We start from the raw sequence: 27,224 nt of genomic DNA, 5'->3' as shown, positions 1-27,224 counted from the left end.
TATATGACATGGACAATTTCCTTTATGTATCCTTCTTTAAGTTCCTGTTCAGGTTACTGAGAATTCTTGCTTGTAAAATGAGAAAATGGCACCTTAGAAAAGTCTGTGGGAAAAAAAAATCCCGGCACTTGCCAGTTTTCAAACAAAACTACTTACAGGAAACCGATTTAAAGGGAAGCTGCTGGCATATTTCATATGTTGTAGAAAAGACTGACATTATTTCAAATGCATTTGAATACCTTATGCAAAGAAAGGGCCTAAAAGTGTCCTTGAGCAGTACAAGGGTTTTTCATGAATGCTGTAAATGGGATCCTATATATTAAACCACCAGCCATGGGTAGTCCTGTGGTCTTTTCATCTCACGAGTGGGTACATTTCCCCCCTGTATTACATTCCCCATTTTCACTGATAGTTTTCACTGTTTTATACAGCAGGTTTGTAAAGCATCCTTTCAGTCTGCTAGCTGATGTCTTAGGTTCAGAGAAACTAACTAAAAGACACAAAGCTGTTTAGATGCTAAAGGTGGAGTCAATTGAAACTGTTGTATCACAAAGGGCTAATTTAAAAGTTAACTCATTCACTATTGATCTTTTAGTATTGATTTTCCTGTTTGCTCCTTACTTTTCACACTTCTCCCTTTCTCTGCTTTATAAATTGCCTTTGTATTTTAGAATTTAACACCAATTAGAAGAAGGTGTTCAGAGATGACAAACATGTTCTTTATCTTCCATTTTAATAGTGCTTCTGGGTCAAAATCCCTGTGTTGTGAGTTCCAATTTTTGCTGTGCATTTTTCTTTGTTTTTCTGCACTAAGTAAAAGCACTTCTATACTTCTGTAGGCTGAACATTAACTTCCAGTAAGCCACAAACTCTTTTAAGGAATGAGAAATTGGACATCCAGAAGGAAGTTGCCCAAAATGACTATTGACATTTTATACCTAAAAATATAATATTGCCATTTTGTAATGCACTAGAAATTAAACTGAGCTGTGCATTTGGCTCATTTATGTGAATCTGGCAGTACAGATCTGAGGTATGATTAAGTCTCACAGAAAATGGGACTATTGAACACAAACTGCATCTTCAGCCAAAGGTCGCCTGTGTCCATTAAGAAGCAGGAAGCATCTGTTTGTGTTATGCATGGCTGTAGTCTGCCTGCAGTCTCCTTTTTTGTACGTATAAATGCCAGAGAGGACATATAAAATGCTTCTGGGGAAAGTTTAATGAAAAAAAAATCACAACTTGGTATATTCATATAAACCTAGTTAAGATCCTTGTTTGTGATAACCTGGTATAGCTTATCTGGAAAAATTCAAAGTCTGCAATAGTGGTCATCGGAGCTACTTTGAATTCATAGCAGGGTAATTCAAATCAGAGTTTGGCTAAGAGTATGATTTTAAGGTATCAGGTTGATATCTCTAAGTCTTTCAAGGATTCATGCTTCTTGTTCTTGGAATGATGAAAGGATTGCCTGTAGACAGACAGCATGACAGTCTGACTTCTCAACTGTGTGATTGGTAATTAATCTGTTTGGTTTTCCACTGGTATGATAAAATAGTTCATTTGACAAAAAAGATATTTATTATTACAAGAACGATAAACAGACAATTTGCAGTCCTGCCTAGTAGAAAAGGAACACCACTGAAAAGCACAAATGGTTTCATAAAATAAAATAGGCTCCCAAAAGTGGGGCAGCATTTAATCCACCAAAGATAGAGTTTGGCAGTTGGCTTTAGCATAGAAAAAATTAATAGTACATTACTAGTAGTAGTGTAATATTAATATATTTTAATATTGGTGTCAACCAGTGCTACTGTAGATCTTTTTCAACAGGTAGCAAATGCTCTCGAGAATATTCACATCGCTAATTAAAATCAGTGCTGGGAATGAGAGGGTCTTGTGGGGTTTGTAGGTTCTCTTGGCATAAAGCTTCTTGCATAATCTCTGTAGAGAACTTGCAGTCTCACTAGTCAAGGTAGAAACAGGATGGGGAAAGCTGTAAAACACACAGGCGGTGTGTGGGAGAAGAATATTGCATGAAGTCGTGATTTTTCTTCTGTTTGAAGATGGCACTGGAGGAGATAGGCTATTCAGGAGGCAAGGTAGAAAAAGAGAACAGGGCCTAGTATGGGAGGAAACAGGATTCTGTTACTGAGAAGTAACACTTCTCGGTGGCTTCTCTTCCTTTCTTCAGACACTCTTATTTTTCCATTCACCTCTTAAAAACATTTCATTTTTATTTCCCTGTCACATTCTTTCCTTTCACCGACCTCATCCTGAGATTCCCCATTTCCAGGTGATGACAGGCTCTGTGGCCCCTCATGCTTGGGCTCTTGCACCTCAACCTTCATCTCCTTTTCTTGACTGAGATGCACTTCAGGTCAGCTGAGCTTTACAAGAGAGAGTGGCTGTTTATCTGAGTGGAGAATTGGAGGTGCTTAGGTTGTGAGACTGCAGGCATCTTGCTAAGTCATAAAACACCAACTTTAGTTGCCAGTTGATGCTTACTTTATGAATTGTTGGTGATAGTCCCCGTCACCCTCAGCAGGATGTGCTGCAAGACTCTCTTGAGCCCTTTCTTTAGACAAGGCAGTGTAGGGATGGATGCAGTGTGTTAGCTCTGGGGATGGATAGAGGAGTTGCGCTTGTTTTTTCATCTTCAGCTTGTGTTGCCATCAAAACAAAATTAAAATGAAGAGAGGTATAAAGAGAAATGCTTCCTTTGCATTTGATGTTTAAAACTAGTGACTGTCATTGGACTGGCAGTGGTGATCCTCACCCAGGCTTGGACCCTACTTCACACTTCTGACTTTTTTTTTGAGGCTGTCTGTCCCTTGAAATGGAGGTAGCAGCACTTCCAAACACCCCAGGGAGTGCAGAGGGTAAAACTCTTGATATTGGGTGTGCTCAGCATATGTTTATTCAATCATAAACATATGTAAGTAAATGTTCTTGCTAACTTGGATAATTTAGAGTGGTAATATGGCTTATAAAACCTCTTCAGCAGAAATACATATATTAGAGATATTTTTGCATACCCAGTCAAGCTCCGGGTATGAACTGATAGCATTCACACTGCAGATCCACACTGCAGACACCTGGAAAGTATTTGGCCCTTGTCTAGGTGACCTGTCAAACCATATATAACCATATATTTTCTTCACTATGAAACACTAAATCTTTCCAGTATTTAATGCCCTTCTCTTTAATGTCAGCTGGTCTTATAAGGAGACTTGTTAAACTAGTGTTCTCAATTATGGCATTTTAATTTAATAATAATTCAATTAAAGGTGTGTTTTTTATGGAGCATCCACGCTACCTTTATTGGTATTATTAGAGTAACCATCATAATAACAAGGAGTAATTATTTAAATGCTCATTAAAAATCGAGTGGTGGAGAAGAGAGTAACATTGGTGAAAAGATTGTAGGAACCTGATACATGTCTGTTCCCGAGTGCTACAATAAAAGGTGTCCTTTCTTTAAAGCTTGCAAGTTTCTACTTTTCCTGAACTTCTAAAGATGCAGTAAAGCAGCATTAAAATTCCTTAACATTTTTATTGCTTCTGTTGTAACTTTGTAAAGGGAACCAGAAACATTATCTGGAAAGTATTGCTAGAGGTAAAGAATGGCAGTGGTTATGTGGACCTGACTGCAGGTCCTCACCGCACTCCTGGCAGGGGTTATGGGTAGGTGATTAAAAAGGGGGGCAGTTCGTTCTCTGTTACAGCTAATGGAATTACTCAGGCATGCTGAGGAGAGGATTTGTAAGGCACTGGATGTCACTGTAGCCCAGCAGAAAATAATGAATTCTCAACAGTTCTTATCGCACACTGATTATTGTTTGATGGTATCCAGAATAACTGAGGATATTTTGAGGGAAATTTATCTCCAGGGCAAAGGTGCTCAGCATTCAGGGTATATAGAAAGTCATGTACCAACTGGGCAAAGAAGATCCGTGTATCACTAAAAGATACAAGTCAGACTGCAGAGGACAGATAAGTCAGGGGATTCAGGCTGCCTGGTGCAGTGGGATGAATGTCCACAGACCCAGGCTACTCTTGTTCTGGTCTGGGCAAACCAACCTGTCTTTTCTCACTGGCCCCTAGCCTTACGGGCAGAAATTGGGAGGCAAGATCTGAATTTAGCTTTGTTTTGCGCCGTTCATGAAAGACAAAAAAGCTCATTATTGCTTTGACATTTTGAATGGAACATAATCTGTCATGCAGTAATGGAGGGAACACATTTTAATATTTCTGGAAAATACCATCTTTTGTCATAATACACAGAAAAGGCAAGAGTGTTCAATAAGTTCATAGTTTGTAATTACCTGCTTAGGGAGAAGATACTAGAGAGATTTTTAATCTACCAGATAAAAACATAACAATATCTAATGGTTGGCAGTTGAACTCAGCAATTCAGATCGTAAAGATGACTTTTTTTTAATACTGAAGATAGTCAACCATTGCCACTGACTACTCCGGTACATAGTGAATTCTCTCTTACTTGGCATTTCCAAATGAAGTTGGGAGAAGGGAGTGCTACAGGACATGAAGTGGTTCAACTGCAGATCACTGGGCTGGATGATATCTGTATGTGAGGTGCAGACTAAATTGTTTACTATGTTTTTCATGTACATGTAGGTAGGACAAAATATTATCACCTAAATTGCAGGAAGAAAGATTTAGATTAGGCATTTGGGGAACGTTCATGATGGTAAAGGAGAGAAGGAATGAGGTAGACTTTAGGAAGGTTGTTCCTAAAGTCTACCTCAGTCTCCTAAAGTCTACATACCTACTGGATGTAGATTCTCCATCCGGGTGGCCTTTGAAGTGGGAAAATGAAACATCTGCCATAGATATGAATAGATGCATAGATATGGACATCCCTTGGGTCAAGAATTGGACAAGGGCAACCCTTCAGGTTTATCCCAGTCCCCTCATTCTTTAATTTCACGGTCCTTCCTAGCCTTCAGATCAGTATTTCTGAACCTATACACCTGTGTCTCAGTAGGATCCAGACCTACGCACCTGTCTCATGTCTGAACTCCAGTGGCAGTATTTGTTTGGATTTAGTGCAACCTTGAAGCTACTATTGGCTGCTCAGGGCTTGTGGCCTGGATGTCTCATCTCAGTACGTACACCGTATCTACCAACTAATGTAAAGATAAATTATACTTGAGCCATCAGCCCTGAAACTCATGCCTATTTACAGACTGTAGGGTTGAATACATGTGCAATTCATGGAACAGTATTAATGAAGTCTTGGCTTGTGCTTAACTCTAAGCACATGAATAATTTCATCACTATCCAACAGAGCACTTCAGCCTATGCTTAAGTTTCACTGATGCTGATTACTCACATGCTCAAAGTCAAGCACATGCTAAAGTGATAAAGACTGCATATGGCAAAGCCTATATAGCTAGTTGTCATAAAGTGGGTATTTAGACAGACTTCAGTGCAGGTGGCAAGGGATTAAGATAGCCATATATCAAAAGTAGCCTTATAACAAAGAGTTTTATAGTGTAGGTGCACTGCATTATTAAATATAAGGATCATTCTTGAGCAATACGTGGCTGTTTCTGGGAATGTTTAAAATATTTAGCAAGTTTTTGAATATAAAAATGTTCAGGGTAGATCTTCAAAGACTTTTTGACATTGTTCTGTTCTTAAAAGTGAGTGTCTACACTGCTCAGGGCAACTTCTAGGCAAGATAACCATGAAGTGATAATATGGAAACGAACATTTTATTTTATTTTTTTCATTCTTTTCAAACAGGGAGTCTGGGGAGAGTCTTTGAGTGTTGTGAAAGTTAAAATATATATATACACAGGCATGCACACATGAACACTGGTGAAGCAGTCAGAGATTGGTAGCCAGGTAGCCTGCAGTCAATTTTGCCATCATGTCAGGGTCTCCTGAAGAGGAGTGTTAAGGAGCATGAAAACTAAACAAAACAAAAAGGAAGAGAAGACTGTTTTATGACTGCTAGCTTGTAAATCTCAGATCACTAATAGCACTAATTTGCTCTGTTTGAAATAAAACTAAAAAGGAGGGGGATTTACTTGCCTCACTTGAATTTCACGGAGGTGAAGTTTTGGAGAACAAAACAAAACAAAACATCTCAGTTCCATGTAACATGTAGTAGCAAGCATCCAGCCAGCTGCCATTTTGAGGGTAATTTTTTTAATCAGCCATTTCAGTTTTAGATTGGCCTTGATCCTCAGCCTGCTCAGGAATTTTTCTCCTTACATATGTGCCTTTGCTGAAGTAAACGTGTTGCTGTTGTTGTTGTCGTCCTCGTCTAATACACAGCTGCTTTCTTCTTCCTGTCAGCTCTTGAGCTAGGCAAAGAGAATGCATACACATACACACACACACACACACACACTTTATTTAAAAAACAAAAAAAAACTCACAAAAAAAGAGAAAGCATGCTGTGACTTTAAAAATGAAAGAATCGAACAGCTGTGGGTAATAAATCGATTAATTAGAGTGGATAAAATGAAGGTGAAGGGTGCAGAGCACTCTTTAATTTGAAGATATATGACCTTGTAAGATGCTGCACTTCATTTGCTATTAGATCACACTTCAGAAGGGGCTTTATTAAAATCTATTCTAGGGTGAGCTGAGGTAAAACATATTGTTAAAAAAAGCTTTTGACAGAGTATGTTATATACTTTAGTCTGCTTCAGTGATTTCTGTCACTTTTTATACTACACATGTTGCCGTGCAAGAAAAGTTAAAGGTCTAGACATTTTCATCATATTTCTGTAAGAAGCAGAAATTTAAATATTTGAAGTAATAATGGGAGCATTTACTGTTGCTTTGGCTGCAGAGCTGACATAAAACTCCCTAACTGCCTCAGTGCTGAGTAGATTTTTAAAGGATAATGTATCAGTTCCTTTTCATGTTTGTATGTGGCTTTCATTAATGTCAATAGCAGTTATGAGCACTTTTTCTAAGCCGAGTACAGTTCCCAAACTTGTGTTTTTTCCAATAGCGGTTGTTAGAGATTAATCAAAGCAACTGGGTCTGTCCCGTACGATGCAGCGTGCAGGGCCGGGGCACAGGGGCCGTGTCAGCCAGGCAGAAATGCCCACCGTGTTGTGTACGTTTTTTCTTGGCTGTGGAGAGCCGTCTTCTCCGAAATCGGGGTCTGAAGCTGCTATCCACAGCAATAGCCCTACTAAATCAATAGGAGTGTGAGGAGCTGCACCACATTTATCACTTACCTTTGTAAATAAGTCTCAATCTGATAGATGCTTTTTCCTTTACGCTTTTATGGATGTTCATTGGGTGATAAGATTAGATAGACTGACAGGCTGATAGGTAGGCAGATAATCTTCTAGCCTCCTTGTCTAAGGTTTTGTAGGTTTTGTTAGCAGCAGCCCTTCCTGCAACAGCCAGAAGAGGGGAATTCAGTCAGCAGCAATCCTGCTTCGCCTGGAGTGCCCGAGTTTAATTTTTTTCCTTTTTTTCTTTTGACTGCTATGAGTCATTCCTCTTTACAAAGGTAGTTTCGATAATACGGTTCTGTTCACCGTATAAATTCTTTCATTTTCAAGCTCAAGCAACAGGCTTTTGCGAATTGCAGTCCCTCAGTCTAGAAAGGGGTTGTGTAGTTCAGCTTCGGATCTGAGCTCCTGCGGAGGGGCTGGGATCGGGCTTCGTTCGGGTCCTTGTGCAGGTACGGATCACGCAGGAAGCCTGGTTCAGGCTTTGAACTTTCAGGAAGTTTAGTGCCTTTAGGTGCAGCGGGGCCATCGCTAGCCAAAAGATGTGCTTTCATAAACAAACAAACAAGCAAGAAATTAATTTTAGATTTTCCAAAATGGGTAGTTGTTTTTTCAGGAAACCTCTCCCTCATTTAAAAAAAACCAACAACAAAACAAATCCTGGATCATGATTTTCAAGTTGACACATATTTATGAATTTATCAGAGCCTTGCAGAGGCATTGAAAAATGGGGCGGGTGGAAGTGCCTTTTGAAGATAGCACATAGTTTATATTGTGCCCAGGACTGGAATTTTCTAGCTAGCAAAATTATGACTGTAGTGCAGACTTGTCCACACCTGTCCTTTATGTAAAGCTGAATCAAGGTTAAAGGAATGCTTTCCACCTTTATGCAGTCGTTCAAAGAGGCTAGAAAGGCAAACAGAACAATGTTTTTGGCTCTGGTGAGCATTTCTGCATTGGAGGGCAGGCTCAGACTCAGAAATTCTTGGGACCCAGTTCAAGCACGGCCCGACATTTGTTACTGTTAATTGCAACTGTGCTGTCGGCTTTGATTACCGGATGTTTCATTTGAGTGGCTTCTTGGTGTTTTGGCAAAAAGAATGTCAAAGTGGTTTATGCAAGGGTACGTTTTCCAAGCTCCTGTTGACTTGAATAGGTCTTGTGCAGCTAAATACCTACATAGTATTAAAAATGGAAGTGCTGGCATGACTGAAGCATGTATAAATTAAATTCAGCAAGATCTCAGGGGACTGCTGCATGAAGTATATAAAAATATAAATGAAAGAGTGAAAATGACACTGAAGCTCCTTGCAGGTGCCTTGTAAAACCTACCACACTGCATTTTCCTTGGGTTTTGGCTGTAGTCATAAATCCCTTGAAACAAATTCCTTTTTGTGGAATAAACACGTGAAAGGATTTGGATCCTTATGCATCATAAAGGAAGGTTTTATTTGCAAGTTAGAGGATATAAACGTATATAGCACCAATGCGTATGTGTGATATTTGTCATACATGTTAAGTGAATAAGTGTGGTGAGTAAATGTGCTGTTCAACAATTTATATCAGTCAATACATTGCAATTAAGTCCTTCTTTCAGAAATGCCAAGGAGGAAATGTGTTAGCAAAATAAAGCGCATGCCAACTGTATTTAAATGTTCTCCGCTGTATTATTTTTTGAGTGTTCTTTCTGTTTTTCTTTTATAGGTAAAGATGAGCCTTCAAGCTATATTTGCACAACATGCAAGCAGCCTTTTAATAGCGCTTGGTTCTTGCTTCAGCATGCCCAGAACACACATGGATTCCGCATCTACCTGGAAACAAGCCCTTCAAACAGTTCCCTTACTCCACGCATCACCATCCCTCCTCCTCTGGGACCGGAGACTGTTGCACAGTCCCCGCTGATGAATTTCCTTGGAGACAACAACCCTTTCAATCTTTTGCGGATGACAGGACCCATCTTGCGCGAACACCCTGGCTTTGGTGAGGGTCGGCTCCCAAACACGCCTCCGCTGTTCAGCCCACCGCCTCGTCATCATCTGGATCCACATCGCCTTAGTGCCGAAGAAATGGGGTTAGTTGCCCAGCATCCCAGTGCCTTTGACAGAGTTATGCGTTTAAACCCCATGGCAATTGAGTCCCCAGCGATGGATTTCTCCAGAAGGCTTCGAGAACTGGCAGGAAACAGTTCCACCCCTCCGCCAGTCTCACCCAGTCGCACCAACCCTATGCATCGCCTGTTGAATCCTTTCCAGCCGAGTCCTAAATCACCTTTTTTGAGCACCCCACCACTTCCCCCCATGCCCCCCAGCAGCACTACGCCTCCCCAGCCTCAGGCCAAGAGCAAGTCCTGTGAATTTTGTGGGAAAACATTCAAGTTCCAGAGTAACCTTATCGTGCACCGGCGCAGTCACACAGGAGAAAAGCCCTACAAGTGTCAGCTCTGTGACCACGCTTGCTCCCAGGCCAGCAAGCTAAAACGCCACATGAAAACGCATATGCATAAAGCTGGCTCCATGACGGGCAGGTCAGACGATGGACTGTCCACCACTAGTTCCCCCGAGCCGGGCACAAGTGAGCTTACTGGAGAGGGACTGAAATCCAGTGAGGCAGATTTCAGGAACGAGAGCGATCCTTCTCTGGGCCATGACAATGAAGAAGAGGAAGAGGAGGAGGAGGAGGAAGAGGAGCTTGAAAACGAGAGCCGGCCAGAGTCAAGCTTCAGTATGGACTCGGAGCTGAGTCGTAACCGAGAAAATGGCTCCAAGTCGCTGCCGGACGAGAAATCCCTCGTCCTAGGAAAAGTAATCGAGAATGTAAGTCTAGGTGCCATCCAGCAATATAACGACATGCTAGCTGAAAAACAGAAGAGGAGTAGCTTCATGAAAAGGTCTTCTGACCAGCGAGACTTGTGTCCTCGAGACCTCTGTCAGAGAGATCCAGGCGACGAAGACTCAGTGGTAGGAGAGCTGGACCGCACTGAGGAAGGGACGGTCAATGGAAGAAACTTTGGCCCGGGTGAACCCTTCCCAAACTTGTTCCCCCGCAAGCCGACGCCTATCACGAGCCCCAGTTTAAACAATTCCTCTAAAAGAATAAAAGTAGAGAAAGATTTGGACTTGCCACCAGCAACGATAATACCTTCTGAAAACGTTTACTCCCAGTGGCTGGTAGGGTACGCAGCATCGCGGCACTTCATGAAGGATCCGTTCCTCGGATTCACAGACTCCCGACAATCCCCCTTCGCGACCTCTTCCGAGCACTCGTCGGAGAACGGGAGCCTGCGTTTCTCCACCCCGCCGGGGGACATGCTGGACGGGGGGCTCTCAGGGCGCAGCGGCACGGCGAGCGGAGGCAGCACCCCCCACATCAGCGGTCCCGGCCCCGGGCGACCCAGTTCGAAGGAAGGGCGCAGGAGCGATACATGTGAGTACTGTGGCAAGGTCTTTAAGAACTGCAGCAATTTGACGGTGCACCGTCGGAGCCACACTGGAGAGCGGCCTTACAAATGCGAGCTCTGCAACTATGCATGTGCCCAGAGCAGTAAGCTGACGCGCCATATGAAAACGCATGGCCAGATAGGGAAGGAGGTCTACCGCTGCGACATTTGCCAGATGCCCTTCAGTGTTTACAGCACCCTGGAGAAACACATGAAAAAGTGGCATGGAGAACATTTGCTGACAAATGACGTCAAAATTGAGCAGGCAGAAAGAAGCTAAGGCCCCCCCCGCCCCCGCTAGGTTAAATTTCAGGGGTCTAGGTAACATTTTATTTGTACAGTTTAACTATTGCCAACTGAGAAAAGATGACCTAACTTGCCTCCGTAAACATAACTTAGCATAATTATGGTAGGTGCCAGTCTTTGGCACTTAAAATATAACCTGTGTCTACAAAGTTCTATTAAACCCGAGGGTTGATTAAGGCAGTAAAAATTGTGGAGCCTTTTAACTGTGCAATAATTTCTGTATTTATTGGGTTTTTGTAATTTTTTGGCATGTGCAGGTACTTTTTTTTATTCTTTCTGTTTAAATTCCTTTTAAAATTTTGTTGGGTATCCCTTTTTAATTTTACCCAGTCGTAGCCTGAGATTACTTGCATTGTAGGGGAGAAACATATCTTTTTAAATTATAATTTTTGGGCCGCTGCTTTGTTGAAATTTAAGCTAAGCATGTGTAATTTCTTGTGAAGAAGCCAGCATTTGAACAGAAATCTTTTGGTTTTTCTTTCTTTCTTTTTTTTTTTTCCTTTCCTCTTCTTAAATAACCTTGAAGATTAGGGAAAACAAAATTGTACAGCGGATAACAATCTTTAAAATTAGCACTTTCTTTTGGAATTGGATCGAATATGTAGCACTGACAATGTCGCTGACGATAGAGGCCTTTTCCAGACGGATTTAATCACTAAAGTTATGGCAACAAAAAAGACATAGGTGCAGAAGGCAGCTACATTCAAAAGCCAGAAACATTCTTAATTGTGCATTACTATTGGATAGTTTCTTCTTGTTGTTAAAAGCTATGGCAACATAATGGTGCCATTTTGTCACTTTTTGGGGTGTCTTTCCCTCCCTCTTCCCCTCCCACCACTCTTCCCAGAGACAGTAAAAGTACATCTTGAGTATCGTAATATTCTTTTCAAACCTTGAAGGAGCCAAATGCCACCTTTTTTCTTTTTAAACCGCAAAATCATAAATTTGAGTTCAGGACATCTACTTTAGTCCAGATTTGTTGTAGTTAAAATAATTAACTAGAGGATGGGAAAGTGTGAATTTCTCAATGAAAAGCCTCAACTCATAGGCATTTGGTTTATGAATAGAAATATTAGAACTATCTTATATGATGTACAAGGATGTTATTATAAGGAAGGGAAAAATAAATTCTAGTTGATTTACCTGTCTTGGCAAGATTCTGCTCCTACTGAAGTCGGTAAGAGTTTTCCCCTTGACTTGATTAGGAACAGAATGGAATTGTATTCAGATGAAAGCATTACAACAGAAAAAAAGTAAAGAAAAGAAAAATGCACCTGCTCTACTTTCAAATTCCAAATTTTTTGAAGCCTTTTATGACTAATATTAGCAAACAGTGGACAATTATGGTTAGAGATTTTAGTTTTGTTGACCCGCACTTTAAAGCTTTTGTTTGTGGTTAAGAGAAAAATGGCTTCTCAACAAGAAATTACATCATATTCTTCTACTTGGCCCAAAGGTGGGTTAAACTGTAAGGGAACAGCTGAGATTAAGTGTCAGTGTTGCTAAGCATGGCATTCACAATACTGGCACTATAAAGAAAAATAAATAAAAATAATTTATTGGACAGTTTTTCTACTGCCATTCAATTTGACGTGAGTGCCTTGAAAACTGATCTTCCTATTTGAGTCTCTTGAGACAAATGCAAAACGTTTTTGTGAAATGAAAAGACTTTTAAAAAAAAAAAAGTAAAACAAGAAAAGTACATTCTTTAGAAAAAAAGAGCCACATTTACTTAAAAAAAAATTACTGGTTGAAGATAGTGGACATGAAAATGCCATAAGACCCAATCAAATGAAGATGTATACCCAGCACAACTTCGGACATCCATTAGCTGAATTATTCTCAGCCTTTTTTTTTTTTTCAGGACAACGCTGCTTAGGAAATGGAATGGAAATGATTTACTGCTGAATTAAAACTCAAATGACACAAATTACAAGTTGTTATCATTGAATGAGAAAAAACAATTCAGGAACAACGGCTAATTTTTTTTAAAAGTTAAATTTAGTGCACTCTGTCTTAAAATACGTTTACAGTATTGAATACATACAAGGGTAAAAAAGAAATTGTGTGTATGTGTGTTTGAGCAATCTTTTTTTTTTCAAAGTTTGCTTAATAGGTTATTAAAAAAATGCCATAATGGCCATGTGTATATTGTTTTCTTTTGGTGACGGGGTTTTAGTATATATTATATATATTAAAATTTCTTGATTACTGTAAAAGTGGACCAGTATTTGTAATAATGGAGAATGCCTGGGCATTTTACAAAACCAGAAAGAAAAAAAAAAAAACTTTTCTTTTTTCCTTGAAAATGTTGCAGTAAAATTTAAATGGTGGGTCTATAAATTTGTTCTTGTCACTGTAACTGTAAAGTCTTGAGTTTTAGTAAATTTTTTTCTGCCTTGGGTGTTGAATTTTTATTTCAAAAAATGTATAGAATCTTGTATTTGGGGATTAAAAGGTGATTGCTACACCATGTAGAAAAAGTACGTAGAAAAAAGTGCTTAATATTGTTATTGCTTTGCAGAAAAAAAAAATCACGTTTCTGACCTGTACCTATTTTTCTCTTTTTTTCTCCCCTTTCCCCCTTCCCTTCCCCTTCTGGAATGGATATTGATATTGGTTGATTCATATGATGTAGGCACTTGCTGTATTTTTACTGAAGCTTGTAATTTTTTAACTGTACGCTTGTCCTTTTAAAGGGATTTAATGTACCTTTTTGTTAGTGAATTTGGAAATAAAAATAAAAACAAACAAACAGGCTGCCATAATATATTTTTTTAATTTGGCAGGATAAAATATTGCAAAAATAAAAAAAAATTTGTATGTGAAGTCCTTATTGTACAGAAAAAAAGGGGGTTGTTAGACGACCTTTGAGTAAAAGAAACAAAACAAAATAATTAAGTGCTTTTTTATTTTTAATTTTTTTGTTGTTGTTGTTCACAAATAATTTTAGTTGTATATATATTTTTTTTGTCAGAAATGGCCTACAAAAAAGTGCTGTTCCCACAGGGCTCTAAATAACTTCAAAGTTGCCTGGACCCCTTGCATCAAGGTTTTACCAGGTATGGTTGAACCAGGCTGGATGGTTATTGCCTATTCGTGTGAAATGAAATTCAGTTCCTGTAAAGGTGTCTGGGGTGACATCCCACAGCTTCCCCGCAGATTCGAGAGAGAGAGAGGAGACTTTTTTTCCCCCCTTCCAAACAAGAAGATGTCCAACACATCTTCCCTCTCCCAGCCACCCCCATCTCACTGCTCCCCACACCCTGCCACCGCCCTCTGGAAGAAAGTCGTTTTACAGCAAACAGGGAGAGCTGTTGCATCCACTTTGACGTAAAATGGTAAAATGGGCTGCTGTTGGTACAGCTGTAACCGGGTTGAAATAAAATTGGTCCAGGCACAGCCCTCCTCTTCCCTGTCAGAACAGGACCTACTCCGTGTACAGGTCTTGCCAGTCCATGTTATTAGCTGCTTTGCTGCTGTTCAGTCCTAATTGTACATTCCATAAATTTCTGAATGTTTGAGGGACTGGGATGAAATCCTGTGCCTTTTGATTTCTCTCTTCTTTGCTGTTCTTTCTCTCTCTCTCTCTCACGCTCTCTCCCTTTTGGGTCGAGGGGAAGACAGGTGGCAGAAGAGGCACTGATGCTCTAGTGAAGGGGAGAAGGAGAAAATGCTCACCGCTCTTGCAGGAAATGACGGTAAAACTAAAACACAAACAACGACAAAAAATATTGCCATGCCAAATTCTTCTGCTGCTTTCATCGGTGCAGAACTGCTGGAGCAATTGGAGAGGCATGGGTGTGACAGCAGGGAGAATTTGGTCCAGCTACCAAACAGATAGATATATGTCTTCCTGGCTTGAACAATGTACCCTTAAGACTTCTGGACAAATTCTGGATCTCAATTAAACTGATATAAATCAGGAATTATTCATCTCTCTCAGTCCTGGATTACTCTAGCATAGCTGAGGCTGGAATGCAGTCCCTTAAAGGCACATTTTCATTTTTTGGTGAAAATTCAGATCTCTGGCGTTCATATAAATCTAGAGTCATGTCATAGAACTCAGCAGAATCCCTTGGACACGCATCTGCGTAATGAAGATCAGAAGTTAACCGCATATTTTCAGTCCACAATTCATTGATTTAAGAAAGAATTTTACCTTTCAATTTAGTGTAAGTTGCTTAGGAGCTCTGGTCTCCCTGTTGTTTTTAATTATCCAGGATAGCTAACACCAGCAGTTGTCTAATTTTGTGACTTAAATCACTGAAACTAACAATAAGTCACCCAAAAGCACAAGGGTTGTGTTTCTGCAGACTGTAGTGATAATGAAATGGCCCTCCTTTTCTTCTTGCTTAGAAGAACTGTAGTTTGCTAGGCCATAAGCACAATATAACATAGACATAAAATAGCTAGAATGCTGCCATAGTTCTCTTCACAATTTAAGTAGCTTATTATTATTATTTTAAGGTTGAATTTATTACTTCCATTGTGTCTAGTCCTGCTGCCTTTGAAGTCCAGAGCAAAACTCCAGTCGACTCCCTTGGAAACAGGACAGGTCCGAGAACCTGGTTATAGAAAGAAAAATACCGATTTTTAAGGAAAGGGTCAAAAAATCAGCATTTCATCCCAGTCCTATGTAAAAGACAGTCCAAGGTTTTGTTTATCACAGGCAAACTCATTTTTATGGTGCTCTTTGTATTTTAGAACTGCAAAGCAAAGTAACATTGATTTAAGTTGTTTGCATTTGTACCGGCAAGGCAAAATATTTTTATTACCTTTTTCTATTACTTATTGTATGAGCTTTTGTTGTTTACTTGGAGGTTTTGTCTTTTACTACAAGTTTGGAACTATTTATTATTGCTTGGTATTTGTGCTCTGTTTAAAAAACAAGAGCACTTTTTTTTTTATTATGGATAAAATGTTGAGATGGCTGGAGGTCATTTCAATATGGCTTAGTGAAATATTTATTGTTCCTTTTATTCTCTGTACAAGATTTTTGGCCTCTTTTTTTTCCCTTATTGTCACAATGTTGAGTTCAGCATGTGTCTACCATTTCATTTGTACGCTCGTTCAAAACAACGTTTGTTCCAGTTTCAAGTTATAAAAATAAATTGGACATTTGACTTGATCTCCAAATCTTGTCTTTCCTGTTTTTTTGAAATTGAGGGGTGGGAAGGGGAAAAAAGAAGGAAGTGAGGAGTTGAAGCTTCAGTACAGATGATAGAGCTTGTGCCGTATTTTCTGTCGGTTCTTGTGGGAGACAATCAGGAGAGAATTCTTGTTTGGAGAGGACGTGAGCACCTGTGTGATGCTAAGCAGATGCTCAAGTCGTGCTTACATCCCTTGGACTTAAATACAACATAACGTATTTTGTGAGTAGGGGTCTTGAGAAAAAATGGTAGAATAATGCCTGAAATAGCCAAATTTCTTATATGAAATTACGTTATGTCTGGGGCAATTAGCGCAGTTTTCTGAAGATGGTGAGAAGAGCCTTGCTCTTGTGCTTCTTTCCATCTCCATAAACTTAACTGTGTGCTGTATGCACCTAAGTTTGTTAATGTGTTTGCTTCTTGGATGCCAGCACAAATAGGGAGAACACTTACCAGTTTAACCAGGAGCTGAATTTTGGCCGCAGACTGTGTATTATTATGTGAGAAGCACCAAAATGTAACTGCAGCTAAACATCTGCTCCTCCTCCTCAGCTAGGGACAAAGGCACGTGCAGTTAAAGGCAGAATTTTGCACAATTTGCAGTTTGAGGATAGGAGCTGACAGCTACAGGCAGTTCACTGTCCTGATACTCTTTATCAAGCTGACCTGTTAGCAAACGCATGGAAATCTTAAATGAGAGAATTGTTATTCAAACCATTATTGGAAAGCTCAGGAAAGATTTGGAGTGTTGGAGACCAGATTCTGATTTCCTGGAGGCCCTGGTCCAACAAACCATGTAACAGGCTTGTGATTCAAAGCAGGTGGGTAATTGAAATTCATTTCAAAGGAACTGCTCCTGGACTTTAAAGTATTTGGCTCAACTCAGAAGTCAGGAGGGGAAGCTAAGTGGTTTGTGCTACAGAAGAGCTCCTACAGATGGTCCCTTCCTGATCTCAGGCTCCCTGAATCTACAATCTAAATTTAGGTATGTGTGTAAGTGCTTTGCTGGATCAAGGCTTCAGAGTGATATAAAAGTTACAGGCTTTGAAAAGTTGCACTCATGAAAAAACAGTGAAAATGAAATCAGAACCCAACGCTGACAATTATATTGGGCAATAGTTCACGTTGTAATTCCCAAAATGCCACATTCGTTTTGAATGCCTTCTGCAGTGAGCTGTAAAGGCTGTTACATTTTACTTCTCGATTTTGTACAGTTTGCATTTGAATGGGGTGTTTTTGACACCCCATAAACATGACTTCACTCTAGTGGAGCTTTACACCGCTGTGTCATTTTGTCAGCTTTAAAGGAGTTGCAGGCCTTGCAGATGTTGATGTGGTGTTTGAAGATTTAGCGGCAGCAGCTGCTGCTGTGCATCCTGGCCTGTGGCTGGGAGGGTTTGGAGGTGTGAGGGGACTTTCTGTCCACGGCCTCTGCTAGGGGAGGTGGTATCTGCCCGGCAAGGAGAAGCATGGACCTCCTGGAAGTAGCAATGCCTTAACTCATCACTGTTGGATCTGCTAGAGCTTGTCTGTCAGAGCCCTGATTACTCACACACGTTGGCATGAGGAAAAAGCAGGATTAGGGCCTCTTGACAGAGGAAATGTGAGAAATCACACAAACAAGGCTGCAAACAACTAAATCCAAATAAGCCTCTTTGCAGCATCCTCGGCTTGGATACTCCTGTTTCACACATGCTTGTGTAACCCAAGAAGAACTCTATTATAATCAGTACAGGAAAGAGGTTTAGAAAAATCTTTGTGAAATCCAAATGAAGCCAATGGAGTTCAAACTTTGGTATGCAAGGAGAGATACTTTAAGTCAGCATTGTAATTATTATAATAAAGAAACGTGTTATAAAGGTGATTGAATTTCTCAAGGGCCTTATTCCTCACACTGATTCTACACCATATTGCTTCTTTCGCTTGAATAGATTTACTCCTGATTTACCTAAGTATTCCATGGGATTGAATCTGGCTTACTGGTTTTACATACAAAAAATTGACATAAATGGCAAAAACGTTCAACGGAATAGCAGTACCATTGAACTCTAACTCCGTAATTGAGACGTTTCCACCAGAAAGGGAGTCAAAGAGTTACATTTACCCTATCAAAGGACAGATAGATACCATGTGATCTGTACGTCCAATTAAAACAGCTTGAAAACTGAGCACTCAAAATGAAAAGCTTGTGAACAGACCAATAATTATACACCAAAATCATTCAGGAAATAATTCTGAATAATGAATATATTTGAGAAAATTGTGATCTATTTGCAGACAACTTGTAAGCAAAAAAGAGGCAACATTTGCCTAATAGTTGATTTGCTCTGAATTATTCTCCTAGCTCAGCTAAACACTGACCTTTAGCTACTCAATGACAACATGCATTTCACTCTGACAGATGACAGACCATTCTCTGGGATCGCACATGTGAGAGATGGAAAAGACCTAGTCACTCCTCTTGCCCGTCCACTACCAGTGCAAGATCATTCCTTTCAGTGTATTTCCTAAACAGGACCTTATGCAGAACAGAATTAAATACAGTTTTATATGTAGCCATTGAAAAAAAATTGGCTGGTAAGAAAAGATTCTTCATCCAGATTTGTCACTGTCCCCATGGGTTTAATCACAGGATATAACAGTGTGGTACTACATTTATTGAAAGCGGGCACATGCTTCAGGGCTTGGTTGCACTGTAGTTTGAGGGTGAGGTTAGTTCCAGAAAATGTTCTAATTCTTCTATTTCCCATACTAATCAGGAGCCCATTGCATTATACAGACAATTTACTGATTTACAGATTACTTTTTTTGCACAAAAGTTAGACGTAGGTTTCCTTTTATGTGTATCTTTTTATTTATTTCTTATTCTGTCAGGATACCTGTGAAATACCTCCTGTGCAAGTGAAGACCACTTACATGTTTTCATGTAGAGTTGGCGTGTGCCAGCGCTGATTATGGCAGAAGTCATAGGTATCATCAGACAACATCAAACCTAATGAAAACGTGAAGAAAAACAATCATGTTTTAATGATTCCTATAAACTGGCTAGGAATTACGATAATGCAAAAAATACATGTTGCTCTTAAAAAATGTTTCAAGCGTAAAGAATGGATGTCTAATGACTAACAAGTTGTATGTCTGCAAGTGTGTAAAAACTATGTATACAGCTCTGTGTACATAACTTCAGATTCGAATTTCAAGTGTACTTGTAGAAAGCTAGAGTATAATATTGATTTCATTTGAATTTCTCCTAATTAACAGACAAGTGTAACTGAGCTCATTTTCGTCCACAGCACTATACCCTCAAGATTGCCAGTTACTTTAGCAAAGCTGATTTAAAATGGATATTACAGTGATAAATGAAGACCTCTTGCTTCCCCTCTAGAAATCACAACCGGAGTAGCTGCATGTGGGCAATGTCCATATAACATTCTAGTAGACACTATTAAAATCCCTAAGATGCTGTTTTTTACTAGAAACCAATAGATCACAAAGCAAAGTTCAGTGGCTAGCCCGACTAATCTGGGGCATGTTAAGTTTCCACAGTACCAAAGTACCACTAGGAGATATGTTTATAATTCTTCCTCTCACTACATTTATTAATGTATATGAAAAGATGGATATAACTATCTGTGTGTTTGGGGGATGTGGGGCTTCACTTGTCATGGAGCATGGGTCTTCCCACTGCTGTGAGATGCGGAGAGACGAGCAAGACTAAGATAAATTACAAAAGCCGAGTAGACATGGAAACACTCCAGAACAAACTCTCATCATTTAACTCTGCGTGATGTGATGGTGAGAAGAATTTTTGGAGTGAAGAAGGAGGCCAAAGGAGTAAAGTCTTCATATGATATATTCCTAATGTGAGCCATCAGCAAAAACAGGGAAAATTGATATTGATAGCAATAGTAGTTTCTATTCAGGATGTGGCTGCAGCAATCTAATCAGAAACCAGGCACTTCTCACAGAATACTTTGAATTCTTAGCAATGATGTAACATAATGCAGCTTCACTGAGAAAAGCACCATTCCTGCAAAATACCCCCAAATGACTGACAGAATGAAATGATACGATTACAGAATTAGAAGAGGAGAGGGAAGAAGATGTTAAGAGATATAAACAAGGGAGAAAATCATGTTTCACATGGTAATAATGTTCAGATGAAAGGAATGTGTTGGAGGATCATTGATGAATCAAGCCTGTTAGACATTTCAAAATACCTAAGTGAAATGGGAGTTTAAATCCCATTTTAGAGGTAACTTGAGTTCTAAGACCCACTGACTTTTAACAAGCTTTGCATTTCCAAATGACTTTTGAAAATAAGGCAGTGGTCCAAAGTTATTTTAGAAAAAAAATTCTTGTCATAGATATTATTCTGCTCATATTCCAATGGCTTAAATTATTACTTTTAATGTCTGAACATTTTGAACATTTTTGAACATAGAGAAATTGGAATGACAGACTTATCCTGTCTCAGTTTGTGGCTTAGCCTCATCTTTACTAAAGAGAGACATAACTCTTAACTCCCCATATTTCAGGCCTAGAAGCCCATCATAGTACCCAACAGGTAACACAAATTCAGGGTAAACACTGCATGGCCGGGACAGTGATGTGATGGTTTCACTTGATGTGAAAGACTGCAGAGTCATTTCCAGATCAATACAGCTCATAACTGTTCCTGTAGTCCTATTGAGAAACTCTCAGAATGACACCTTGCTGGAAACCTCTCTACCTGCAGGAGGTTCAAATTTAGATCTGTAATTTGGCTCATTGCAAAGACTCTTGAAGTAATAGTATGAAATCGTAGCTATTTAAAACGCCGAAACTACCAGCGACTAACAACATGAACTTTCTTATTGAGGAAAACACATTTTGAGTAAAAAATCATGTCTCTGTATGAAAAATGGTCACTAATGAAAATGTTTCTCTGTATGTGCTAGTTTTGAAGTTTGATATATGAAGCATTTGCAATTTACTCCTCTGCCATAGTTTATCCTCTATAAAAAAAAGAGTTGCAGGATAGCTCGCATGGGTGCTCCTCATCCACTCCAGTGTCAAGTCAAGTAGTTTAACCAGTTCCCCACGGACAGACCACACTAGTCTGAGAAGAGGAGAGGACCTCAGCAGTACAATTTCAATTGTCACATCTTGTTCTGCAATGAATGTTTGACCATGGCTGCAGAATGTCTTGTCCATCCATGATGCTTCGATGCTCCACAGCAGATGTATGCAGAACAGGGAAAATAACCAGCAGAGATGGGGATATGTCCATGAAGATGGATTCTCTTCCCAGATGTGGATCTGAAAGCAGATCTTTTTTTTTTTAGTAGCAAGTTAGAGAAACGCATTTTCTAATTCTACTTTGTGGGGGAGCAAACCATAATGGGACATCGCCTGGTGTAAATCAGCATTGCTCTGTTGTGCCAAGGCAGCTAGGCTTACTTATCACCTGGGAGTTATTTTCAAATTTGTGCTATCCACCCCAGCTTGGTAAGTGGTTTTAATACCTGATATATTTTTGAAAAAGACCAAGATGTTCCTCAGATTTTTTAAAGCAAAGAGTGTTTTAAACCAAATTACCTTGATTGCTTTGTGATATCGAGTGTGACTTTCCCAGTAAGTCAATCCTCAAAAAGAGTAGTAGGAAACAGTAGCTCTTGGTAAATTAAGTAGACTGTGCATGTCAAGTAGGAACTTCTGTGATGTATGTGAATGATCAGCTAGCAGAATTAAGTAGCTTTTTTGTCATTTCAGTCTGATGTAATCTCTCAAGCAATTTTTCCCAGAAGTATGTACTTGTCTTGATCTGCAGAAACTCTGGCCACAGAGTTCACAGGATTTTCCATACTTAGAGACTGTTTCTTTTGTTAGCTGTGTATTCAGATGTAATTTCATGTTACCACTTTAATCCTGGTGGTGAGTGATTCCTCAGTGTAAAACCAGTATGTTTCACTTCACCATGCCGTTTTCCCACAGATGAGATTTTGGTCATTCTTCCTCTGGCCAGGCAAGACTGGACATTGCCTTCTCCCTAAACTGTTAATGTGAACTAATTTGTACATGTAATTGTGCCTCAAGGGAAGTTTCTTGGTTGCTGTGAAACACTCATGGCCAAAAGGATTGGTGATCTGCTTCTGCAGTTCTCCCACGATAGCTGCTTAAGCAAAACAGGAGCTTAAGCAAAAATGAATTCAGATCCTTTGAGCACAAAGGACAGTAGAACAACTTGCATACCTACAAGTAAAGTGTTGTTTGGCTTGCCTCTGTGTCTACCAGCCACACATCATATTTCAGTTTGTTTGAATTCCTGCATGCTCCTGATTTTCTCTTCAGAGTACCGTTTCTGTTCTGGGAGGGAAAGAGACACACAGCCTGAGGAGAACAAAGCCGTCTTGGAGGAGCCACTCTCAAAACAGCAGGTTTTAAGGGGTCAGTACTGGGAGCAGTTCTGTGCAGTTTCATTAAAACCTTGGATGTCGGGCTGGAGACAATGCTTATTATATTTGCACACCAAACCAAGTTGGGAGAGATTGAAAGTGTGTTGAAGGCTGGTGGTGGTGTTCAAAGTGATTTTAATATCTCACTAAATTCACTAAACAGATGTTGGTAAGAAAAAAAGGGGATGAAGGATCACAAGTGACGGGAGACAACAACATGCTGTTGCAAAAAAAGGCAGATACTGCCATGGGGTGTATCAACAAGAGAGTAGCCTGCAAATGACATGATGTACTCTGTCCAGTCTGGCCAGCATTGGTGAGGACTTTGGATATCCAGCTGTGGATTCAGTTCTTACAATTCAAGAAAACTCTAGGCCAGGTGGAGGGTTGTCCTGAAGAGAGCAAAGGAAATGATAAGAAGTCTGCAGCCTGTGTTTGATGAGGAAATGAAAGCATTTGGATTGTTTATCCAAAAAAGAGCAGAAGAAGGAGCCAAAGTGGAGGGAGATAACTCTTCTCAAGTAAGGAAAAGCATGTTGTAAAGATGTTCTCCCCCTCCATGGTTTCATATGCCTCCATGGTACCTGGAAGGAGAATCATATCCACTGTACCTTCACAGGGAATTTCACCTCATGCAACTCTCAAACCCTTTCCTTGGCAATCCCTTCCTTTCCTCACAAATCGGTGGTCATGGCTTCCTTGACTGGCATCTTAAAAGAGCAAAGATTTTTTAAAATGTTTACTAAACAATGGAGTTAAATGGCAACACTTGCCTTCACCCTGGATTTATCAAACATAAGTAGAGACCCGCGGACCAGATTCAGACCTGGTGTAAGCTGGTGCAACATAACCTTTGAAAGAGTTCCTCCTTCTTCCACCAGACTTGAATTTAGCCCTTAATTTAACTCAGAGAAAAATGCAAATTAGCCTAATTAAACTTACAGTTCAAGCAATCAAGATACTAGTTTTATACTATATTGATCTATTTTAAAATATCAACGTAGGACAGTTAAAAGCAAAGGGGGCAATTAATGTCTTTCCCTGGAAAGGTGTGAAAGGTACCTGTCAGGTTTCATTAAGTGTATTTATTCTTTCCTTTCAAATTGTCTCTCATTTGAGCAGACCACTCTTCTGGGTTAATGGTGACAGAAGACAGCAGCACTGCTGTAAGCATCTTACACAGCAAATGTAGCCTATTAGTGAAAGATGGGGAATCCTGAAAATGAAATACTTTATTGTTGATGCCTCTGAAGTACCCCATATGCCTATAACTGTCTCAGAAAAGCAATGCTGGAGCTTGCTACCTCTGGCTTTGTGAGAGACTTAATATCTTTGGGCAGAACATATAAACAGTAAGAGAAAAAATTGTTATTACAGTAGCTTTATGAATGGGGATCTGAAGCACAGAAAGGTTAAGTTATTTGTTCAAGGTTATACAAAAAACACTGTGAAGTAACCAGAAGTTTTGTACAGATCTCCTGAGTCCAGCTCTGGTGGGTTTTGATCTTGTTCCTCAGTCCTAAAGGAACATCTAAACCCAACATCTAAACCCATTACTAAAACCCAAAACACAGCACTACACCAGCCACTAGGAAGGAAATCAACTCTATCCCAGCCGAAACCAGGACACATCCTTTGGTAGATGTGTTGTTATGGCAAGCGTCATCTGAAGGTGTAAGAAAAGATGTTTTTCCATACAAGCTTCACCCAGATCTTGTCCAAGTCAGTGGAAAATCTCCCATTGATTTCAACGGGTCAGCTAAAAACTGCAAGGCGCGAGGCCATCCTCCGCTTTCGGGGTGAGCACAGCACGACTGTGTTGGACCACAAGGGATCAGCCTGACCTCAGCCAGCCAACGCACCTGCCCATCACCGGGAGAGCCTGATCGGCCATGGAGAGCGAGAAGGAGCTGGGGGCAGTTTTCCTACTGGACTTGCTGCAGTGGAAGGGGTGGTGCTAGAGAAAAATAAGGGAGAAGAGGCGATGGGCAAGGAGAAGGGTCTTAGTGTATTTCCTGGCGAAATCTGTGCTGTGCCTTGTGTGTATTTCTGTGAGTTCCTCTGGAGCGAGTACCGCAGGGCTGTGACCACAGCCGTACAGTTTGCAAATAACCAACAAATGTGAGCAGCCATAAGTCTCTGAGTTGTGACCTTTGATGGTGGAATAGATTTCCCTCGTGATGCTGAGATTCTTTGACAGCTGAGCCTGACTCCGAGTTTACATGTTTTGTCAGGCCAGCATCTCTCAGGGTTTGTGGTTAGGGTGGCCTTGGTGACAGTCACTGTTTGCAGTTCAGGCCATGAAAGAGATGCTGGGCTGCAGCAGCAATTCTTCGGGTATTTCTCGAGCTGAAAATCTGCACATCTCTGAGCCTGACATTTTCTTCTCAGTAGTTTTTAATGTTATATGGAATTTTAAGAAGTATAATTTATGCCAGTGCCATTTAATGATGCACCTTTAACCAAAGATAAAACACTACCCATGTTGCTTCTGATTTAGCCTTTTTGGTCCGGTTGCTGCAGATCATTTTAGCAAGGGAAAGGTTGTCTGCAGGATGAATCCCCCAACCAGTGAAACTACTTTGTCTTAATTACCTCAGGACGAGAGAGTGCCCCTGAAGCAATCATCTTTGTTTGTTAACACACACTATCTACTGCACTACTCCCCATAAATAAAACATGACCAAGATTACAATGTCATGTTCCCGTGGACTCCAGACCCTGGTAACTGCTCAAGTAGAATGCACAAAAACATCCCACAGCAACCCGGTGCATATCGGAGGGCATATCGAAGGGATGTTTCTCATTCCTAAGCAACCACATGCATACCAGCTTCTAATATTAAACACGGTGTTTGCTCGAATGCTAACAGGACGTATAAGACATACTCTTTCTCGCCTTTGTTGCGGATAAACAGCAGATCCCAGGCCAGATCTGTAGCTGCTAAAAATCAGCAGAAGCTCCAAGATCCGGCCCATGTGTTTACCCTCTGCAGATTGCCTAATTGGAGCCCGTACCCACAGTGTTAGCAATTACCGTGGCATTTGTGGGAGAGGGTTGTAGGTGATGTTAAAGAAGATTTAAGGATTTGCAAGCGTTTTGTCTTGGGTTTCTCTTGCTTTCTCTGTAAGCATTTGTCCATTAGCGCTCTGCCAGTTGCCGTGCTCCCCAGGCAGGAGAGCACTTGATTGCTTAGCCTAGGACAAACGAATACCATAAACAAATAGACTGGCCTCTTAAATATCTGGGAGGGGGGTGTAACAGGTATCAGCTATGAAATAGTTTCCCAGGCTTTGATTCTTAGAGGCAAAAATGGAGGGTAGGGTCACTCCTGCACTGAATAGTGTCTTAATCTGTGGTTGATCTCACTGAAATTAAGGGGCACTGTAGGGTTAAAGATGGTTTAATGGAGGTTAAGATGAGGGCAGTGCAAAATCACCTCCTCTGAGAATAATTTAGGGTTAGTGTAAGGGGTGGAATGAAGCTGCCTAGGTAGCTCAGAAATGCCCTCCTGTTCATTAGGAGGAAGGCATATTTTGCTGCCATCCTTAAGGGGCTTTGGCTTTCGGTGAAGTGGCAACCTGGACCAGTGTGGTAAGACAGTAGGGAAGAAGGGCGGTCTGAGATCTGGCACCTTCTGCCCATTCTGCTGGGCTGCTTCAGAGCCATGTGTCTTCAAAAGGGTCGAGGAGGGCTCTTCTGACCTTCTGGTTGTACAGGCTGCTTCTGTTACAGAAATGCCCTGTTACCTCTGCATTACATATCTACACACGTGTCGGGCCCAAATAAGTTAATTTCAATGTACGCTCAACTCTCCCCTGCCTTCTTTTTCTTAAAGAAACAATGTTTTCCATTCTGCTCCCTTCTGTCCTTAAAAAACCCTCCATTAATCCTGATATGAAACTGCCTTCCATTGGTCCACAGATCAGCTAGAAGGACCATTGGTGGTGCTTGCTTTTTCAAGTGGTTCAGCATGGTTCTTATTCAGAGAAGGTCCACAGGGAAGATCCAAGATATGGAAAGAGGACAATTAAGAAAAGGTCTCTTCAGACTGTGAAAGAGATATCTGAGGTCTAACATCATGTGGGTGGATAGGGATAGCTGAAATGATGCTCGCTGGAGAAGGTCAGAAGTGGTTTTTCACCCTGTGTGCAGGTAAGCTGCAGAACTCCTTGCTGTGTGTTTCTAAAGGTTTACATTCCTTAAAGGGGAGGCTTTGCAAGCTCGCAGAAGAGAAACCTTCTGAGGATTCCTGAATACACAGAAACCATCTCTGGCCTGGGAAGTTGCTGAGCCACAAAGACCTGGAGACTGGAAGACTATTTAGAGAAATGTTGTACATGTTGCCTTGATCTTAGATGCTTCATATGCACCTGTATTTGGGCACTGTTGGAGAAAGAAGATGCAGACCTTTGTTCTGATCCCACACATCGCTGCTATGGTTGTACGCAGGGACTGACAGTCAAATCTGTATGGCTTGTGTTACAGGCTGGTGTATGCACTTCATGGCACGTTTCTAAAATTTTCTGAAACAGTCTTCAAATACCCTCCTAGTTGGGGCCATCTTGTATGTTTGTAACTGTGATGCTGTATTTGTTCATTTAGAATATCTCTGTTTCTGTGGCCCATATTATAAAAAAAAAAAATCCTCTATGTC

The 27,224-nt window shown here is 40.5% G+C and overlaps 1 protein-coding gene across 4 annotated transcripts in view; it reads left to right on the top strand.

Moving 5' to 3' along the window:
- Positions 1 to 10,951, top strand: part of BCL11B (BCL11 transcription factor B) — a 90,433-nt gene extending 79,482 nt beyond the window's left edge. For all 4 annotated transcript variants that reach the window (XM_075501548.1, XM_075501546.1, XM_075501547.1 and 1 more), the window contains one exon: positions 8,940 to 10,951. In XM_075501548.1, the coding sequence (XP_075357663.1) occupies positions 8,940 to 10,951 (2,012 nt within the window). The remainder of the gene's footprint in view (positions 1 to 8,939) is intronic.
- The last annotated feature ends 16,273 nt before the right edge of the window (positions 10,952 to 27,224 follow it).

The sequence above is a fragment of the Mycteria americana genome, chromosome 5 (assembly GCF_035582795.1).
Source record: "Mycteria americana isolate JAX WOST 10 ecotype Jacksonville Zoo and Gardens chromosome 5, USCA_MyAme_1.0, whole genome shotgun sequence".
Lineage (NCBI taxonomy): Eukaryota > Metazoa > Chordata > Aves > Ciconiiformes > Ciconiidae > Mycteria > Mycteria americana.
This window is presented reverse-complemented; position numbering and strand designations above follow the sequence as displayed.